Source organism: Rattus norvegicus, chromosome 17 (genome assembly GCF_021556685.1).
Source record: "Rattus norvegicus strain SHRSP/BbbUtx chromosome 17, alternate assembly SHRSP_T2T, whole genome shotgun sequence".
NCBI lineage: Eukaryota > Metazoa > Chordata > Mammalia > Rodentia > Muridae > Rattus > Rattus norvegicus.
Window position 1 is genome coordinate 66,952,504 of NC_141550.1, and position 18,906 is coordinate 66,971,409.

The following is an 18,906-nucleotide window of genomic DNA, read 5'->3' on the forward strand; positions in this document are numbered from 1 at the left end:
GAGTCAAATCTGTCAGTTCCAGTCCTGTTAGTGAGACCTTGTCTTTAAAAAAACAAAAAACAAATAAAAAATAAAATTAATTAAATTTAAATGTTTCTGCACTTTGGTTCACTTATGATGTATCCCTGCAATTATTTTTTTATAAGTGTAGCATTAAAAGTGTAGAGTTAGGCCACCAACATTGACAGGTCCATTTCAGTGTCTGTTTCAGAAGTAGGTAAGAAGTGTAGAGTGAAGAGAGAGAGAGAGTGAAGTAGAAAAGCTGGAACTGCGTTCTTCCTTCCTTTTAACATCCCAGGACCTACTGTTTGACCCCTCATAGGAAGAGGAATTAAAATGAAAACATTAAATCATGAAGGCTGACAGTTTTTATTAAGTCAATATAACTATTAATCTCTTTGGATATTTCTAAGCAGCTGTAAGAATTAAATACTTTGTTTTAAACTTAGGACAAATTTTTTAATTAAAAAATAGAATAGAATTTTGAAACCTACGTTTATCATATGTATATATATAGTTAATATAGTACAATGTTTTGAATATAAAAACAAAATAGGTATTATACAATGTATGTATGAGTTGTCTATCAGAAGTAGGTACACCAGTGTCTAATTTTGATTCAGCTAAGCACTATATACATGTCTTTGTGGTGTCCCTGAGTCAGACATGGTAGTATAGATTTTTTCTGAGTTTTTATAAAATTAGAGTTTGCAGGGGATATACAGCTTCAGTGAGGTACAAAAAAGTTCCTATTTTTCTTTATTGTTCTGGTCAGTGAAGACCATCAATTTCTTAATGAAATGTAAACCCAGAAAGCTTACTTTCTAGAGAATTGAGTATCTACTCTGGTCATGACTCTGTGTGTGGGTTGGAAGGCATACATTTTGAGCGTTACTGGCTCTGTGCTCTGGTGGCATTCACATGTGGCCAAAGTAGTCAGTGTTTATTGATTGTTAGTTTGAACCCCATTTGCTGGGATAATCTTAGTATCTGAGAAAACGAGGAAGCCACTCATCTTTGGAAAGAGCGCAGATATGCATAGAAATAACTGGTAGCTGAACCCAACTGTGGAAGGCCAGGACCCCACAGGAGTAGCCGAGGAGGTGTTAGCCTCTGTCTTTCCCTTTGTTCATTTGGATTTCATTTCACACCGACAAAGGAAGGCCAAGACTTAACCTTTACTCTGAAGTGTGATTTGAGGAGAAGGGAAGAACATTTATAAAGAATGGATTCTAGGCTAAGAGCAAATCTCACAGTCTTCCTATACCTGTTCCTTATACTCAGCCTGCCCTGCTGTACAGGCCTCACAACTCAGACATGTTGAGAAATGCTTGTGCAGCCTCCCTGATTGATTGCTAGGACTAGACACTAAGAATCGAGCCTTTTTCCTCTTGTTTTACATGGTAATCAATCTCTTTTAGATGGTGTCACTAAACCTTTTAGTTTTACATTTTTGGTTTATTTTTCCAAATTCAACAGATCCTAAATATTTGTGATCTGTCAAGATATGGGCATTTTGCTTAGTTGTTGTTTTCAATTAAGTATTGAATACAGTGGCTGAGAGACAAGCACAGTGGGCACCACCACTCTTGACCACACCTTTCCCCGCAGTGTCCACACTCATTTTGTAATCTGTAAAAAGCAGGACAAAACAGGTTTGTTTGTTGGAAATATAAAGGTCCTGGTTGATGTGAGACACTCAGGTTATAATAGACATCATTTCTTAGATTCTAGTTTTAAAGGAAAGGATTAGACCCGGGGCTGGCTCTGAACATAATTCACGTCAGAGTTGTTGCTGTCAGACCACTATACGGTATGTCTGATTATTGACACTACAGAGGAGAGAATCAAGTTATGAAGAAGTAAATTTCTAGGTATTTTCTCTCGTTTTTAACACATTAAATGTCGTAAATTGTTTATAATGCCTAACTTGTGATGGACTTTAGTTTCAATTTTGTTCTTAGTTATTGAAGATATTGACAAAATGTCATACAAAATTATTTTGTATTTTTTGTAGGACTGGGAAACAGAAACTCATGACTGGTATTGTTTTGAATGCCATTTGCCTGGAGAGGTGTTGATATGTGACCTGTGTTTTCGTGTGTATCATTCCAAGTGTTTGTCTGATGAGTTCAGGCTTAGAGACAGCAGTAGTCACTGGCAGTGCCCAGTTTGCAGGGTGAGTACCTATGAGCTTTCATGTGCTGTCAGAGGGTGGAAATTAACGAATATTAGTGTCACCAAGATGCCCCAGGTGGTCTTGCCAGGTGAATGATGGATCCTGGGGGTGGGGGTTACTTGCTGAAATGACTGACGAATGAACACAGCACTCCAATGGGCATCACAGAGCACACCCCATGTCTCAGGTTGTACATTTTAGAGAATTTAAATCACATAGAAATATCTTCACATATTTTACACCTATTTCTAGGTCATGTGACTGCTTTAAAGGCTAGCCTTTCCGAATATGAACTGTTTGCCACATGGAGGTCTGTTCAATACAGATTTTGTAATGCGTGGTAGAGTTGATGGGCACAGTGTTGGAGTGCTCTTGGTCAGCGTCCCACCCTATAGCGGGGAAGGTCTTTTTCTTTCTGTCCTCATGACGTGGTTTACTTTTTGCTTATATTTTCTGTGGAGGGTGAAGGGATGGGACAGTTACACACTAAGAACTTTAATTAAAGTAAAATGCATTGTGCAGTTGGTACAATACATATTTTATACAGTGATTTCCTCACTGAAGAATGTGCATGCTGTGAGACTGTAGTGTGTCTGTATATGAGCGACGAGTACTGACTAAATACTGCATTCCCAGGGACTGGGGATGGTGAGGGTACAGACTTGTCTGATTTATAATTTGTTTTATAATTTGTGTCGCTCAGCTACGTACGTACGTAGCTGGAACCACTGCATTGGTTGCCTGTAAGGTCAATTCTGAGTGTGCCTTAAATAATACTTCAGTCATTGGAATGTTTATTTAATTTCTTAAAAAATGTTATTTTTTTTTAACATCAGTCAAAGATTTTATCTGGACATGATCAGCAGATGTCCAGACCCATCTTAGTCCTCCATAGTAACCAAGCTGTTGGTTACCTCAGCCATCTTCACACAGGCTTCCCTCAGTTATTGAGGTCTTGATTACTTGAGCCCACTTAGCTTAAAAAGTAGAGAAAAGGCAGTTAGGATAGCAGTAGAAAACTGTTTCAAGGTAAATTATTAGGAAATGGGAGAAGGGATCAACAAATAAGCCTGGCAGTGCCAGTGTCAAGGCTGAGCCTGGAGATTCTTCCAGACTCAAACACACGCTGTCCCCAGGAAAGTAGTGCAGGGGTAGCTCAGACACCGTTCAAGCAGGGGCTGTGTCACTCGAGTTCTGTGTTCGTGGATTTTGATCATGCTTCTTAAAAGCAAATACATATCTCTTATCTTTTAGGAAATAAACCTTGACCTCTCACAAGGAAGAGTTGGGCCTGGTGGCCCGGGCCTGTAACCCAGCTACTCAGGACTGCTGGGCCTACAGAGTAAGTTCAGGGCCATCCTAGGGAAACCAGTGAGGCCCTGTCAGCAAAAAACAAGCAAGCCAGCCAGCAAACAAAAACTAAGAGACTTTTATAGAAACTCAGCAGGAGACTCCTGTGCAGTTCCCCTGTCCTGTGTGTGAGCCTGGATCCAACCCCTTTACAGAACCCCAAAGGAGGAGAGACAGAGTTCTAAAGCAGTAAGAGAGCAGGGAGAGGGAGACGCCTGACCACACCGCCAGGCTCTTAGCCTTCATCGTCAGTTCTTACTGTCATAGTAAGGGATCTCGGTAAAAGCACTGGCTTTTGGTGCAGTTGAGTACAATGGGGTTTTGCATTATTTATGTAAGAGAGAGGTGGAATCATTCTGTGAAGACAGCAGCATGTATGAAGTTCTGTTGCTGTTTCTTGTCCACAGTGCTCTGCTGGGTTCTGATTGGTTGTTTGCTTGTTTGTTTTAACTTCACAGTAACTGGCTGACAAATGCATGGCAACCTCATTTTACTTTTGTTTGTTTTTGTTTTTCCTTGCTCAGTTAAGATGCTATCATGATAGGAGGATATAATTGCACTTATGCAAATGACACTGTAAATCATAAATCCTGTAAAGTGTGTGTTTATAGCCTAGACTGTGAACTGTCCCCAGCAGACACAGGAAGCCCATGCTTGAGGCCGAATTTGGGGGATTTCACCTTTAGTTCTGAAGCCTCCAAAGAAACCATCATTTTAAAGTTCTGTTGTTTTAATAGTTATGTTCATGAAAAAAGAGAATTGGCAATGATTATGTTTCAAGTGTGAAAAGAACAATAGCCTTAAACCATAATGGCGATTTACATGTGTATCCGGTGAAGTGTTTGGTTAACATAGTTTTTAAAACAAAACCAAAATTTCTATAAAAGTACTGTTTAATATTAACAAATCCATGTCCAGATTGAAATATTCTTGGACTCAGGAAGTTTTGGGTTCACAGACTAAAACCCTAAAACTGTGGTTCCAATCAGAATCAACTTTCCAATCTCTTTCCCTCTGATGTTTGGGGAATGTTGGATAATTATGCATACAAACAAGGAATTTTGTAGAGAAGAACCTTATTTCCAGTCAGGCAAAAGTAGACCAGAAGTCAATCATTACTACAAAGTTGTAAGTTTAAAGCAACCATGTTTCTAACTATTGGTAGAGGTCTACAGACTTTGTCCTACCCTAGGACCCACATGGGTGACCCATCACTAGGAGTGGGCTGTCCCGACTGTCAGCCGTTCTGCCAGACCAGTCACTTGTGTCTCAGTGTCAAGTCTGAGAAGACAATGTGCACCATTCTCAGTCAAAGTAATTTTACCACTTCTCATGCTTAACCTTAGGAATCCTACATCTCAAAGACTGTTCCTCTGAACACCTGCTTTCTCTCCAGTGTTACCTTGCAGACAGCCAGCTGCTTAGAAAGTAGCCCATGAGTATCTGTCTAATCAGGTTTTACCTTGAGAGAAATGCCCCCAACATCTTGTTATACATTCTTTTTCCTGTGAAGTTAAAATTGTTTTTGAAAACTTTGCAGTATTCAGCTAACATAGAAATAAGAAAAGAGAAAGTCACAGAATTCATTTTCTCTAGGTGATGTTCTTCAGACGTAGGCTGTGCATGTCGTGTGTGTGCATTATGTGCATTACTGGATATGGTCAGCTTGTCTCCAAACATCCTATGTGCACAGCTTACAGGAGAGAAAGCACAGGTCCCTCATCTGACCGGCTCTTACATGTGTGCCTCCGTGTGCTGCCCATCACTGACAGCCCATCACAGATGCACTCATGGTGCCTTGTGAATCACACTCAGTTCTTATCAGCCATTTGGTTTCTGTCAGTTGTCTCCTTTTCACTTCTCTTCATTTTCATTACTGTTCCCAAGTTACAATTCATTTTCCTCTTTGATGCCATCCATAGTTTGTGGTGGGCGTGTGTGTGTGTGTGTGTGTGTGTGTGTGTGTGTGCGCGTGCGTCTGTGTCTGTGTGTGTGTCTTTGTGTCTGTGTACTGCATTCTTATTAGCCTGCTAGCATCTTGGGGGAAAAAGAAATCACAGGACTGAGTGATACCTGTAAACATTTTTAGACTAAGAAAACTTGGATTCCAAATAAAATCAGGAACTATGGTTCTAGTCAGAATCATTTTTCAGTTTACTTTTTCCTCTTAATGATTTGAGAGAACACAGAATATACAGATAAGGAACTTTTGAGCATTGTCTTAATATACAGGCACTGTGGTCTGCCACTGAGACCTGCACCACCACTTGCTGGGATGGCACCGTATTGCCTTTTGGCATAGTGCTCCCTGTTAATCTGTAGTGGAGGGGTCTCTGGTGCTGTCCAGTGTGAGCGTCCAGCCGGATGTGGCTACTGCCAGAGCAGATGGTGTTGTCTTTAAACATTCATACTTGGAACCCTGTATAGCCCTAAGAGAAGCATCTTCTCATGTGAAGTATCATCCTTGTCAGAGTGCTCTGGCCTTCATCTCCTCATCAAGGCTTACTTCACAAATTCTAAAGGAGGTCCAGGTAGTGGGGGCACACACCTTTAATCTTAGCACTTGAGAGACAGAGGCAGAGGCAGGTAATCTATGAGTTCGACACTGCCCTGGTCTATAGAGTGAGTTCCATGACAGCCAGGGCAACACAGAGAAACTTTGTCTCAGAAAGAAGGAAAGAAGGAAAGAAGGAAAGGAAGAAAGAAAGAAAGAAAGGAAGAAAGAAAGAAAGAAAGAAAGAAAGAAAGAAAGAAAGAAAGAATGAACAATTCTAAAGGTAGACACAGACAGTCTCCTAGTGTACAGATTCTGTAGCAAGCTCTGTCTGTGAGAGCAGTAACCTTACTATCTGAGAGAGGGACACTTGCTCTCTATCCCTCATGAAGCATCAGAAGACTAAGAGAGGAGCAGTACCATGAAGCAGGGAAAATGAATGACAGACTGAGATGGGTTTCAGAGGGACCCTATCTTCTCCCTTCTGTTAATATTCTCCTTTATAGGTTCCTTCTGGTTTTTTGACTAGGGGTTGTAGATTCATGGTCGTGCTGCAGAGTCAATTTATAAACACATTTTACCCTGTGAACTCTAGTGTACATTGGTAGCAGTTAGCACACTGAGTTGTTATGTGATTGCATAGTCGGTGAATAGCAGGAAGGCAGTAGTCAGAAGCCCCTTGCTCCCTTCTCTGTTTCTGGGCCTCAAATGGAATACTGTTTGAAGATTTGCCCATAAGGAATAACAAAAATACCACTTTACTGTCCATCATGTCATATGACTAAACTTTTTATCCCATACAGTGTGTGTGTATGTGCACCACACAAACATCACACGTACCACACACTGTATACGCATACTACATACCACATAATACAGATACACAGATCACAACACACCAGACATTTTAAATATCATGCATGCTACATACAAATCCTAGACATCTCCCCCACATACACACTAACCACACTCTACACCAGACATCACACACTAGATATTAGTCACTAAAATACATGCACAGAACATATATCACATGCTAGTTTTGAATGAAAGAATCCACTTAAAGCATGAAATATAAGATTCCTGTAGGTTCTTTATAAATCTGGAAAGCACTCATTCCTTCTTAAATATATACATGGCATTTTTCTCTGTGAAAAAAGTTTGTATGAATTGCATGGTAAATTAATGTAGCCTAGTAAAATATGGAAACATAAGAAATGTAAGAAAACAAAAGATAAATGCTGCTGCTGATTATTATTAATTATTAGTATATAATGCCTTGGGTCTGAGCTACAAAGCTCCTTGAGTTTGCAGCCTATGGCTCCCTAGCCCTTGGCCTTCACTCTAGAGTCCACTGAGGACTCTAGCCCAAGTCTCCCTGCTGTCACAGCTTCTTCTGAACACATGCCAAGCAATAGATTCTGCCAAAACGAAGAAAAAACCTTAGAAGTGCACATGTGGATGGGTTGGAGGGATGGCACAGTGCTTCAGAGTGTATACTGTTCTGAGGTCCTAGGTTCAATTCCCAGTTCTCCACAATAGTCAGATCATAACTGCTTGTGGTGCTAGCTCCAGGGCACCTAGTATCTCTGCCCTTCTCAGACCCTGGCCTTTTAAAGTTAACTTTAAGTCCTATGCTAAGCCTCTGGTGTCTTTCTGTCCCACATTGGTTGCGATGTGCCCATTAGGCAGGTGGACATCAAAGGAACAGAACTTGGCTACGACTAAACTAACCACAGAGTGTGTGTGTATGTGGAGGAGTAGCAGGGGTCGAGTGAATGCTCAGAGGACCTAGTGTGGAAGCGAGCCCCACGGACTGCAGAGCTGAGCAGAGTGGTCTGCAGTTCATGCTGCAGTGAAGTGAGAGGTGAAAGCTGTGTGGATGCAGCCCCTCCTATGTATCTGCTTAGAGATAGCTCCTCTTGTCTGCTCAGCCCACTCTATGAATGTGAGTGACTTTTACCCCAAAGGAAATACCTTTGCTTTCAAGCTCCATATTAACAGACATAGGATGGATATTTGGCTTTTAAGTAAAATAGATGTAGAAGCTGTTGTTTTTAATGGTGATACTAAAAATAATGACCATTGATTGCATTAGTTTAAAGACACCTGTATCCTATAAATTTAATTAAAAGAGAAATAGAAAAATTATTTTTAATATGATGCTGACTGAACCTTATTCTGTCATAAGGTGGCTTTATTGCTCTCTATGGGCTTAGCCAGACAAAAAAGAAATAAGACCTCTGGAAAGAGGAGAAGCTTTCAGATTGAGTCTAAGACAGAAGCTGTGAAATCCTGGGTATAGTTATCTAATCGCTGTCGAAGCTACCTAAACCCACTCTGGTAAGGAAAGAAGTCACCTGGTTTATACATTGCATTTCCATGGTAATCGTAGCAGTGTTACAGTAGACAGGCACTGGGTGGTAGGTCTGGGGCAGCAGTGTATTAGATCCTGCGACTTCTCTTTTGGAGGCTGGGTAGCAATTATAGTTTTTCTATAGATTTATTTTCATGTAATATGTTTGGTGTTTTGCCTGCATGTATGTCTGTGCACTGCATGTCTGCCTGGTACCCACAGAGGTCATAGGAGCCCCTGGGACTGGAGATGCAGATAGTTGCAAGCCATCATTATGGGTCCTTGAAATCAAACACCAGTCTTCTGCAAGGACAAATGCTGTTAATAAATAAAGCCATCGAGTCCTCATGAAGTTTATCAAAATGCTCAGGCCTGAGAAGATAATGCGTAGGCTTCCCCTGTAGTGATGGATATGATCTTAAGCAAAACTTCTTTAGTGTTGTAGTACCGTTGAACAGAAAGTACATAATTTCTCCTTGTTCACAGCGTAGAGTAGACGATGTTGTGTAGGAGGGATTTGGAGCTCTGCAGGCAGAGGTCTTACTGTCTGCATGTTTCCTTCTTAAAAACAGAAAACATAGCTAGGAGTGTATTGGCATAAAACAGAAAGGAGAGTGGGCGGGAGGGCTCAGTGGGTGAAGGTGGTTTGCTGCCAAGCTCAGGGACTTAAGATCCATCCCCAGGACATAAGATGGTAGGGGAGAGAACTAACTCCCTCCCCTCATCCTCTGACCTATGTCAGTGCTGCATTTGGTAATCCTGCAGGACGGGCCTCCTGACCAGGGAGGGCCATGACAATGAAGTCTTATGTGCTGTCAGTGAAGGAGGTTAAGGCCTGCCACTGGAGACCAAGCATAACCTTCAAAGCTAGTGAGGGGTTAGAGAGACACAGGGTGGCTGTCTGTTTAGTGACTCTGACAGTCATGCTTGCTTTAAAAGCTGTTCCTCCATGGGTTGGAGTAGCTTTTCCTCTAACCATTAAAATGCCTGGTGGTCTAATGGTCCAATACCTACAACCCTTGAATCGGTGCCTCAGCAGGCAGCCCTGTCTTTGTTTCCTAAAGGTACCTCAGCAGTCTCGTTCTGCAGATTTTTTTCTTTTGGGTTTTTGATAACAAGGTATTTCCATATAGTCTTGACTGTCCATATAGTCTAGAACTCTCTATGTAGACCAGGCTTTTCTTGAACTCACAAGGAAAGCCTGCTTTCCTCTGCCTCCCCAGTGCTGAGATTAAAGGTGTGCATCAGCACACATGCCTTCTGTGCGTTCTTTTATAAAATACAAGACCTGAAATACACCTGCTAATGGGGAGAAAACCTACAATACCCTTGGGTATAAGAGCAACTTGCAGTCTGCATTTTGTTCCCATTCATCCCTGGGAGAGGGTCTGCTTTGGTTGAGAAGCACTCCCCGCCCACTTTGGGAGACAGATTCTATCACTCCATGGTCCAGACACGGCTCCGTGGTCACTACACCAGTTAGTGTGTATGAGTGAGAGCAGTCTCAGTGTCTAGAGGATTTCTTATCTGTTGGCAGAAGAGAGGGTTTGGGTTTCCTGTAGGAAGTGTGCACTCCACAAACTGGTCTGCCTGTGGAATTCTTCTGGGTCATCCCATATGACCAAGGACACTGAAGTTGCTGCTGCTGTAGCTAAACTGAGCCCACAAATGCTTAAATCAGAGCTGCCCTCCACAGTGTGTTTGATGCATACAATGAGTAGCAGAGCAAAGCTGAGCAGAGATAGAAAAGACAGGCTCAGGTGGACTGCGACAAGACGGTGTTGGAAGGCTAACTGCTTTACATGTACACAGGAGCCCAGCCACAGTGGAAGGTAAAGTGCTGCCTCAGTGTGTGTTAGCCTTTGTTTCTTTAATGACCCTGGCTGGGTATGGGTCACACTGAGGACAGTATGTAGATTATAAACACCTGGGTCTCTACCTTCAACCAGCTTGATCTGAACCCTGTGAGTGACTTACAGACATTGGGAATTTTTCCCTGAGGAGAGGTGTACGTCAGAAGAGCACACACAGCTCCTCTGTGGCATCCAAGTACCACACAGGGCATGTTTCAGCACAGCTGGTATTGTCCCTTCCCGTCTGTCACGGGAGACTTTGCTTGCTCTAGGACTTTATATAAATGGACACTGACATTGTATCTAAAGGCTTCTCAGCTGGTATCGATGTGATAGACTAAAAGGGATTGTCTAAGACTGAGGAGAACTTGTCAGGCAAGGGTAAGAGCTTCCTGAGGTAACATTTGAAGATTGTATCTGAAGGCGTCTGGTCACTGTGCACTGGATGTTACTAAGGGGGTCGGCCCTATCTCTTTGGCCTTACCTGTCACTTCTCAGGCTTATGACATCTTCACTTGTGACTGCAGCCAGATTCAACAGAGGAAGAACTAGTTGTCATCCTCTGTCCTACTGTGTACTCCAGTGAAATGAAAGTTCCAGACTCAGACTCTTTCCCCAGGTAGCACTGCTGTATGTGGCTATGCAGATAAAGCCCAAAAGAACTGAACACAGACTCTTGTAGAAGGTGGTGATGGGGCAAGTGAGGGAGTGAGCTCCCCGGACCTTAGTACAGTTTCCTTGCTGTTACAGAGTGTTTTAAAGACAGAAGAATCTAGTGAAGATGTTTTAGCCCTAGTGATATTCCAATTTCATGTGGAATTTTTGCACATAGGAAAAAACACTGTGTTGCTTTAATTTGTATGGTACTGGCATCAGAAGGACTTGGGTTTAAGTCAACAGAGTGAACTATTCCATAAGATTATGTTTAGAACAAGGGTGCAGAGATACAGTTCAAAGAGCTGAGGGCACTGTTGCCAGCCAGGTGGCTGCCCTTAGCCAGCTGGGCTTGAGTGGGGTTCAGAAAAGTCAGCTGCCCCTGCCCTGTTGGATTCCTGCAGAGCAAGCTTCAGGAGTCAGTGTCTGTCAGTACTTCAAGGAGGGCTGTTGTGTATTTCCTTGAAATGAGCTACCTACCTTCAGACGGTAACCCAATCAATAGCATTTCAAGACTCCTTGGTAACTGATGCCATTGTGGATGACTGGACATTTCCCATTTAGTGAGGCTGATCATTTGAGGTCAGCAGAACTGATGGTGAATCCACAGTGTGGTAGAGTAGACCCGACAGGGTGGCCTGCCTTGGAGCATGTGTTTCCATGCTCCCTTTTTACGGGATGCAGACTTGTTTTCCTGAACGCTGAGAAAAATTTCATCGCGTGTGTGCTGCGTGGTGGCATAGGCCACAGGGCTAAGGGGGAGAGACATGGAGTATGCTTCACTGCCAGAGTCCAGGTGAGGGGTGCAGGTGGAAGAAAAGCTAGGCCCTCGGTGGCAGATGTCTGAGGGAAGTAGGACACTATGTACCTGCACGACCAGCACTCAGCCAGGGGGGTTCAGTGCTGCGAGGTTCAGGCCAACCTCGCTTACACAATGAGATCCTGTTTCAAAAAATAAAAGAAATACCTGACATTGTTCCTTGATAGTAAAATAGTCAAATTGTTATTAGATATTTTTATATGCATATGTAGTGAAACTGGAAATATATCTTTTCCTTTCCATGTTTAGCATATTAAAATTACTTTGTGTGTGTAAATAATTCCCTGCGTGTATAGCTTCCTGGCAGAAATGATATTAGCAGTGGAAAAATCATAATCTAGTGGCTGAAAAGGTGTGACATTCATTAAAATAGGGCTGGACTCATTCATCCTGCAGCAGTGTGATAGAATGGAGCTTTGTGTGGTGTGGGCCTTAGTTCTGACATAGGGACATTTGTCCAGGTTTCTAAAATATCTAAAAAAAAAAAAAATAACATGAAATCTGAAATACAATTTTCTTGAGAGATAAATAATCTAATTAATAAAAAATATATATTTCTATTAGTTTTGTGTATGAGTTAATCGTGTCTGTAGCATGAAAAACTGATACGTTAGTGTACCCACCATCACAGTTCATCAACAGATTAGTTTTAACAAAATATGATATAAACTGTCAGTATCAATTTAAATGTTCTCTAAAAGATTTTGACCACTGATCTTTGGTAAACTTAAGAGATTCTCTGTTACATATATTATTTCCTTTCATTAGAATATGCTTTGAAGTTAAAATACCAAGAAAAGGGAAGATTTTCATTTGTTAGTCACTATGTCAAGTACAACAAACTTTTCAGTTCCCATCTTTTTGAGGGAAATACTACTCACATAACTACCACAGACGCTGTCAAAAGATGGAAATTATAGAACACATTATTGCATGCTCTAGTCCTTTTCCATATGGACATGTGAGTGACGGGCTTGTCTGGCCTCTTCTTTCTCCCCTAGAGCATTAAGAAGAAGCATTCTAACAAGCAGGAGATGGGCACCTACCTGAGGTTCATCGTCTCCCGCATGAAGGAGCGGGTGAGTGTGCTCTGGCTCCTTGCACTGTGGCTCTTGCAGTGGGAACCATGACAACTTCTGCTGACATATTTGGCTATGGTCTAGTTTGGTTTCCAAGACGAGGTCTCTATATGTAGCCCAGACTGGATTTGAATGTGAGATTCTCTTGCCTCTGCCTCCCGAGTGCTGGGATCAGAGGTGTGCACTACCTAATTTGGTTGCTGTTTTACTCATTATCTATAACAAATGTTTCTGTGTTGGACCGGACTTTGCCTTTTGCTTTGTATTTATGTTTGTATTCAATTAAAATATATTTAAATATTAATTTATCAAAATGAACATTTGCTTTAGTTATTGAGCAAATGGCATTTCTTAAATAGCTCTTCTGTCAAACCTTGAAGAATGCCACATTACATTAACTGTACACATTCTCCATTAGTTATAAAGAACGTCTAAGATTAAAAGTATTTTCCCTGTTAGGAATTTGCATTTCATGTCACTTTATATATCTAAACCCTTTTAGGCTATAGACCTTAATAAAAAAGGAAAGGACAGTAAGCACCCGATGTACCGGAGACTGGTCCACTCAGCTGTGGACGTCCCTACCATACAAGAGGTAATGTGGCTCCTTCCTTCCCCTTCCCTATGTCTATAACTACCAGGTGAGAGGGTAAGTAGCAGCATGCACAATTGTGTACCATGCATACTATACATTTGTGCCACTATTCCTGCTGATTGACACATTCCTGCCTACAAATGTCACATCCTATAATGCAAAGTGTGCAAGGCATGACTGAAGTACTCACAGCTCCTGACATGTTTTGATGACAGGAAGCACATCCCAGCCCGGGCAGTGTGACTCTTTATGTAAATATTGATTCTGAACTGCTCATTGCTTCTTTGGCAGGGCACTTGGGAGTTTCAGGTAGAATGGATTTACTGCATTGGGAAACCATAAAATTAGGGTGAAAGCTAGAAGTAATTATTAGATCTGTGAGAATTACAAAGTTACTTTTGACCATATTTACCTTCTCCCCATCTGTTCCCAGACCCAAGCCCTTCCTCTGCCCACCCAACTTCTTATCCTTTCTTTGAACCCGTGAAGTCTAATTTGTGCTGCCCATGTATCCCAGAATTTACTTTTGTCTTTGTGCTCCATTATAGAGCTTGAGGATCTAAAGACAAAGTCCTGCTCCCCACCCTGGACTCCTATACCCCACTGCCATCATCCCTCCCATGAAGGTTTCTGGATCCTGTTAGGCTCTCTGTAAATTGGGATGATGCCGTCTGGGCTAGTGCTTAGAGTCCTGTAAGGAAAATTAGCAGAAAGACAAGAGTTCTATGATGTTACCAGTTTGTGATCCAGTTTAAAATTCAAAATATGAATCATGATTTAGAGCAGAACTCACTAGGAAGTGCTCTGTGGGCATCATGACTGGGCAAGCTCCTAAGCAGATCCAGTACCTGGTGTTCACCAGCCCTTTAGAGACAGACTACAGGAAGGGACAGACTACAGACTAATGGAAGGGAAGCATCAAAACTGGCCAGTGCCACATGCCCTGTAATTCTGTGTAGGATGTGTAGGTAATGACCTAGGAGAAGTGGGAATTCGCATTGAAGAAAGGTCAGTTGAACTAGTACTGTACAGGTAAACAGCTGTAGGAGTTGGGCCCAAGAAAGGAACATGGTCTGTGACCATTCCCTCGAAGATTTGGCTCTCTGAGCTATTTTTATGCCCAAATCACTGGGATTCAGAAATTCTTGCATTTCCAGGTTGCTTATCTCTATAAAAAGTACTTGAAAAAGTTTGGGCACCTTTCTACAAGGGGGAAATACCCCCCAAATTCTCTTTGGCTACTAAAGGCTGGACTACAAAGAGTGCATTGAAGGAAGTCCTTTTCTGTTTCTCAGTAATGTAGAGAAAGCCATGCATTGACTTGGTCTTTAGGAACTCCCGAGACTTCACTACAGGCTAATGCCTGGTCCAGGTCCAAACCTTAGAGGTTTGGTGCCTGTTGTGAGGCTCATGGCTCCTCCTTCCAGTCTTCATCCAGCTGCTAGGAAGATGGGAGCATATGTGGCCCTGCTCTCTTCTTATCATTTTCTATTGGCAGAGCTCAGAAGCAGCTGCCACCACAGCTGCAGACGAGGCATGGCAGCTGTGCAGACACTGTGGGAGGTTGACACTGGCCACAGTGCTACCTGTGGCGCTGTCATTCTGACAGGCAGTGGGAGTCCTGCTGTGTCCCCTTCTCAAGCCTTGTCACTCACGCACATCTGTCCTGTCTTTTACCCCACAGAAGGTGAATGAGGGGAAGTACCGGAGTTATGAGGAGTTCAAGGCTGACGCACAGCTGCTTCTCCACAACACAGTGATCTTCTATGGAGGTTCCGTCCTTTTTGTCTTTGTGTACAGTTTGAAAATATTAAATTCTATCTTCAGAATATCTGCCACAGTTCCTTGTAATCATACATGAGTAATGATGTTGGAATTTAAACTGATGGGTGCTTCTTGGTGTGGCTTACAGAGGTGACAGCCAGTGCCCTGTGAGGGGAAAGCGTTCTTTTGACCATTTGCTTTCTGGTGCTGAGGATCCAGCCCAGGGACTTGTGCGTGACAGTTAAGCACTGCACCACTGATCTACATCCCTAGTGAAGAGCAGTCCTCACACCCATATGCTTTATCTTAGCTAAGAGGGCTTTCCAACTAAGATCTCACTCTCAGTGACAAGAAATCACTCTCTAGTAGCGGTGTTTAATGCAAAATGCAAGTTGCCTGTGCCACCTGAACAGTCTATAAAGTGTATTTTGAGATGAGTCTGTTGCCATTTGGTGATGGGCTCAATGGCAGTGGCTTCTAGAGTACTGATGACAGGTTGTTTATCTTCAATTACAGCAGACAGTGAGCAAGCGGACATTGCAAGGATGCTCTATAAAGACACGTGTCATGAGGTACTTAGCATTCACACCTAATAATTAAACCTTTGCTATAATCCAAGTCTTCAGGCTTCTGCCCTTCCTCGCTCCATATCTTAACTATGGCACTTCCTTTGAATGTAACTTGGTTTTCATGTTTGGCATTTGGAAAGTAGGTAAATAAAATATTTCTGGAAAAGCTTACAAAAGATGTTATGGCAAATTTACAAAAAGATATTAGTAATTTTGAAGCCCTGCTAGTTGCTGATGTGAGTGTTGGTGAGGTGGTGAGATGTGAACGAGCTGCCCTCTGCAGCCAGAGCCATGTCTTGAAATGACAGCCACATGGCAAAGCCAGTTAAGGCAGAGAACAAAGTCTATGTGCACACAGAGAGTGAAGCATCTGAAACTTATTCTTGTAAAAGATCTCATATAAGGAGTTTGATTTCTTCTGTTCATTTCAAATTCAGCTTTTCTTCTTTCACTATTAAACAGTCTTATTGGATCACTCCCGAGGCAGGGGGAGGGAAATGGTGATGCAGGTATAAATCCCGGGGCACGGAGAGCTGTCTGCTGGAGAAAGGTTGGAGACAGGAAAAGGAAGAAGTATCCCGTACAGTAATGAAGAAAACGCTGCAGGCAAGGGCGGGCAGTGGGCACAGCAAGGGAAGGGACTGTCGCCCTGGCCTGGGAGTGCAGGAGTCTCACTGTGGCAAGGCCTTCTCTCATCCTGAGGTGTTAAGTTGCAGTGCACTAGATTATGGAAGGGCCTGCGATCACGTGCTGCCACCCCACACAGCCGCATCTCTCCTGCCGCGGCTCAGATGGTTGCTTTGCCTTACAGCTGGACGAGCTGCAGCTTTGCAAGAACTGCTTCTACCTGTCAAACGCACGGCCCGACAACTGGTTCTGCTACCCTTGCGTATGTGGGATTTTGTCATTTTCATTTATAGAGAATTGTTTGGACCAGTTACCCCCTTTACTTACGGATGCTAATACGTATGAAATATATTTACATCATATAGTCCATGTGATCTTAATGAGTATGCAACAGTGTTTCTCCATTCTGAATTCCAAACAGCACTTGGTAAGACCATGCCCTGGGTCCCTGGATAAACCAGAGAGTGAGCCTTTGCTCTTCTTCTCCTTTTGAACAATGGACCTGTGGCTTTACCTCTATCTGTAGCTCCACCATTTCCTATGAAATGGCAGAGCCTGTGGGCATTTGGGGGCAGTATCCCCAGTGCCTCTGACATCAGGTGGACTTAGGAGGCCTCACAATCAGAAAAGTCTCTGTGGGGCCTAAAATTCTCTTGGTTCCTAACACACACCTAGTATGCTCTGCTCACTGCTGTCATGCATGGGGCTCTTGCCTTTAGAGGCAACCTTATCCCAGAGTCTGCTTCACTTGGGAAATAGTCTATAATTCTGTTTTCTCTCAAACATATGAATTGTGGGTACTTTGGTTGATGTCAAAAGAAAAATACTTCTAATATGTCTCATAGTTAAAAGGAAATATCCAATTAGATTATGTCTTACTTAATCCATGTTTCTCTACTTAAGTAGTTAATATTAAAAGAAATAACGTATCATTTTCAGATACCTAATCATGAGCTGGTTTGGGCTAAAATGAAAGGTTTTGGGTTTTGGCCAGCCAAAGTCATGCAGAAAGAAGACAATCAAGTTGATGTTCGCTTCTTTGGCCATCACCACCAGAGGTAATTCCTGAGCTCGTGCGGTAGCCAGAGCTGAGCTTATGAATGTGTGGGTGACTGTTCTGAGATAGGAGTTCCATGTTTGTTTCAAATTCACACATGTCTGTAGCTAGTAATAATTTATGTAAGTTTTCAGTATTATTGTAAACAAATTTTCAGTGGGATGCTTGGTCCTCAGGTGCAGAGCAAACTTGTGCTGAAATTGAACCCATCATGCAGGGCATGGGAGGGTCCTCAAGCTCAGCGCCTCCCACTGTAAAGATGCACAGGTATTTGCGTCTCTCCATGACCCTACTCACAGGGAAAAGCAATCAATTCGGGATCACAGCTTCAGTCAGACATGTGGCCAAGCCCATGAGTACAGAGGAGAGGGACAGCACACATGGTCTCCATTCCCAGGCTTGAGTTCATAAAGCCTAAAATCCTACATATGTGAATACATAAAATGTGTGTATCTAAACAAAGAAGCTGACTGTGATACACAGTATAGTTCTCACTGTGAATTAAGGCCCTAACATACTGAATTAAGATGTTAACAGTATTCTCCTAAGTCTTGTTACAATTAGTCTGGATTAGAAAAGTGAATGTAACTTTGGAGAAATCCCATTAGAGAGTTCAGGGATAAAGCCAGAAAAGGTTCCTCTAACTGTCACAGATATTAAAGTCGAGTCACAATAAAAGTCAGCCATCTGAACATCTCCTTAGGGCTCAGTGTCTTGGGCAGAGGTCAGTAATGTTTGGGAAGCTTCAAAACAAAGGACTGTGTTTATCATTTATCTTGTATCCAGTGTCTCCACGAGTGTCTTGTCTTGTCACTTGTGGAGATGCATTTAGCAGACAGAACCTCATGATACAGTGAACAATTTTATACAGAGTGAACGTTTTAGCTTGGATGAAGAGGTGAGCTTAACATTAGAAGCTTCACACCTCATATCGAGTTGGTTTCAGGTTCTCAGAGGGGCACTGTGTATGTGCCAGGGCAGTCAGTGAGTGTCTGTCAGTGTGTTCAAGTCTTTGTACTGACTTCCTTTATCCAGACACATGGGCCGGGCTCTCCTCACGCAAGTTTGAAACGGATGTAAACCCAGCACCTAGCCCGCAGTGGCAGTGAGCAAAGTGAGGAGTCATGGTGTAAACACAGGAGGAATGGCCAGGCTTCTCAATAGACCTGACACTCTACCACACAGTGCAGAAAGAATTCTTGATCTGGATAGAACATGAAGGATTGCTTGGAACACACAGTAAAAATTCCATCTTATTAAGAGGATTTGATGTATTTAAAATAAACCGATTGTAATTGTGAATTCGCACCAAAAGAATAGGTCTCATGAGGAGGCACTAGTTGCTAGTTTTGAGGAACGTGTTTTTGGTAGTATATTGTATTACTCATAGGAGGCAGAAAAAGTAAAGTGAATGATTTTGGAAACACCTCCCTCCCCATCCCAGACTGTTAAGATGTTGTATCCTCCAGGAGAAGCCAGTTGTTGCCGGATACCTGGGGCCTGTTGTAG

The 18,906-nt window shown here is 42.5% G+C and overlaps 1 protein-coding gene across 53 annotated transcripts in view; it reads left to right on the forward strand.

Annotated features, from left to right (window-relative positions):
- Positions 1–18,906, forward strand: part of Zmynd11 (zinc finger, MYND-type containing 11) — an 87,987-nt gene that overhangs the window by 62,145 nt on the left and 6,936 nt on the right. For 22 of the 53 annotated variants that reach the window (XM_087590159.1, XM_087590177.1, XM_087590166.1 and 19 more), the window contains 7 exons: positions 2,018–2,179; positions 12,708–12,785; positions 13,288–13,380; positions 15,065–15,152; positions 15,661–15,716; positions 16,525–16,602; positions 17,280–17,398. In XM_087590159.1, coding sequence (XP_087446285.1) covers positions 2,018–2,179; positions 12,708–12,785; positions 13,288–13,380; positions 15,065–15,152; positions 15,661–15,716; positions 16,525–16,602; positions 17,280–17,398 — 674 coding nt within the window. 53 annotated transcript variants of the gene reach the window in all.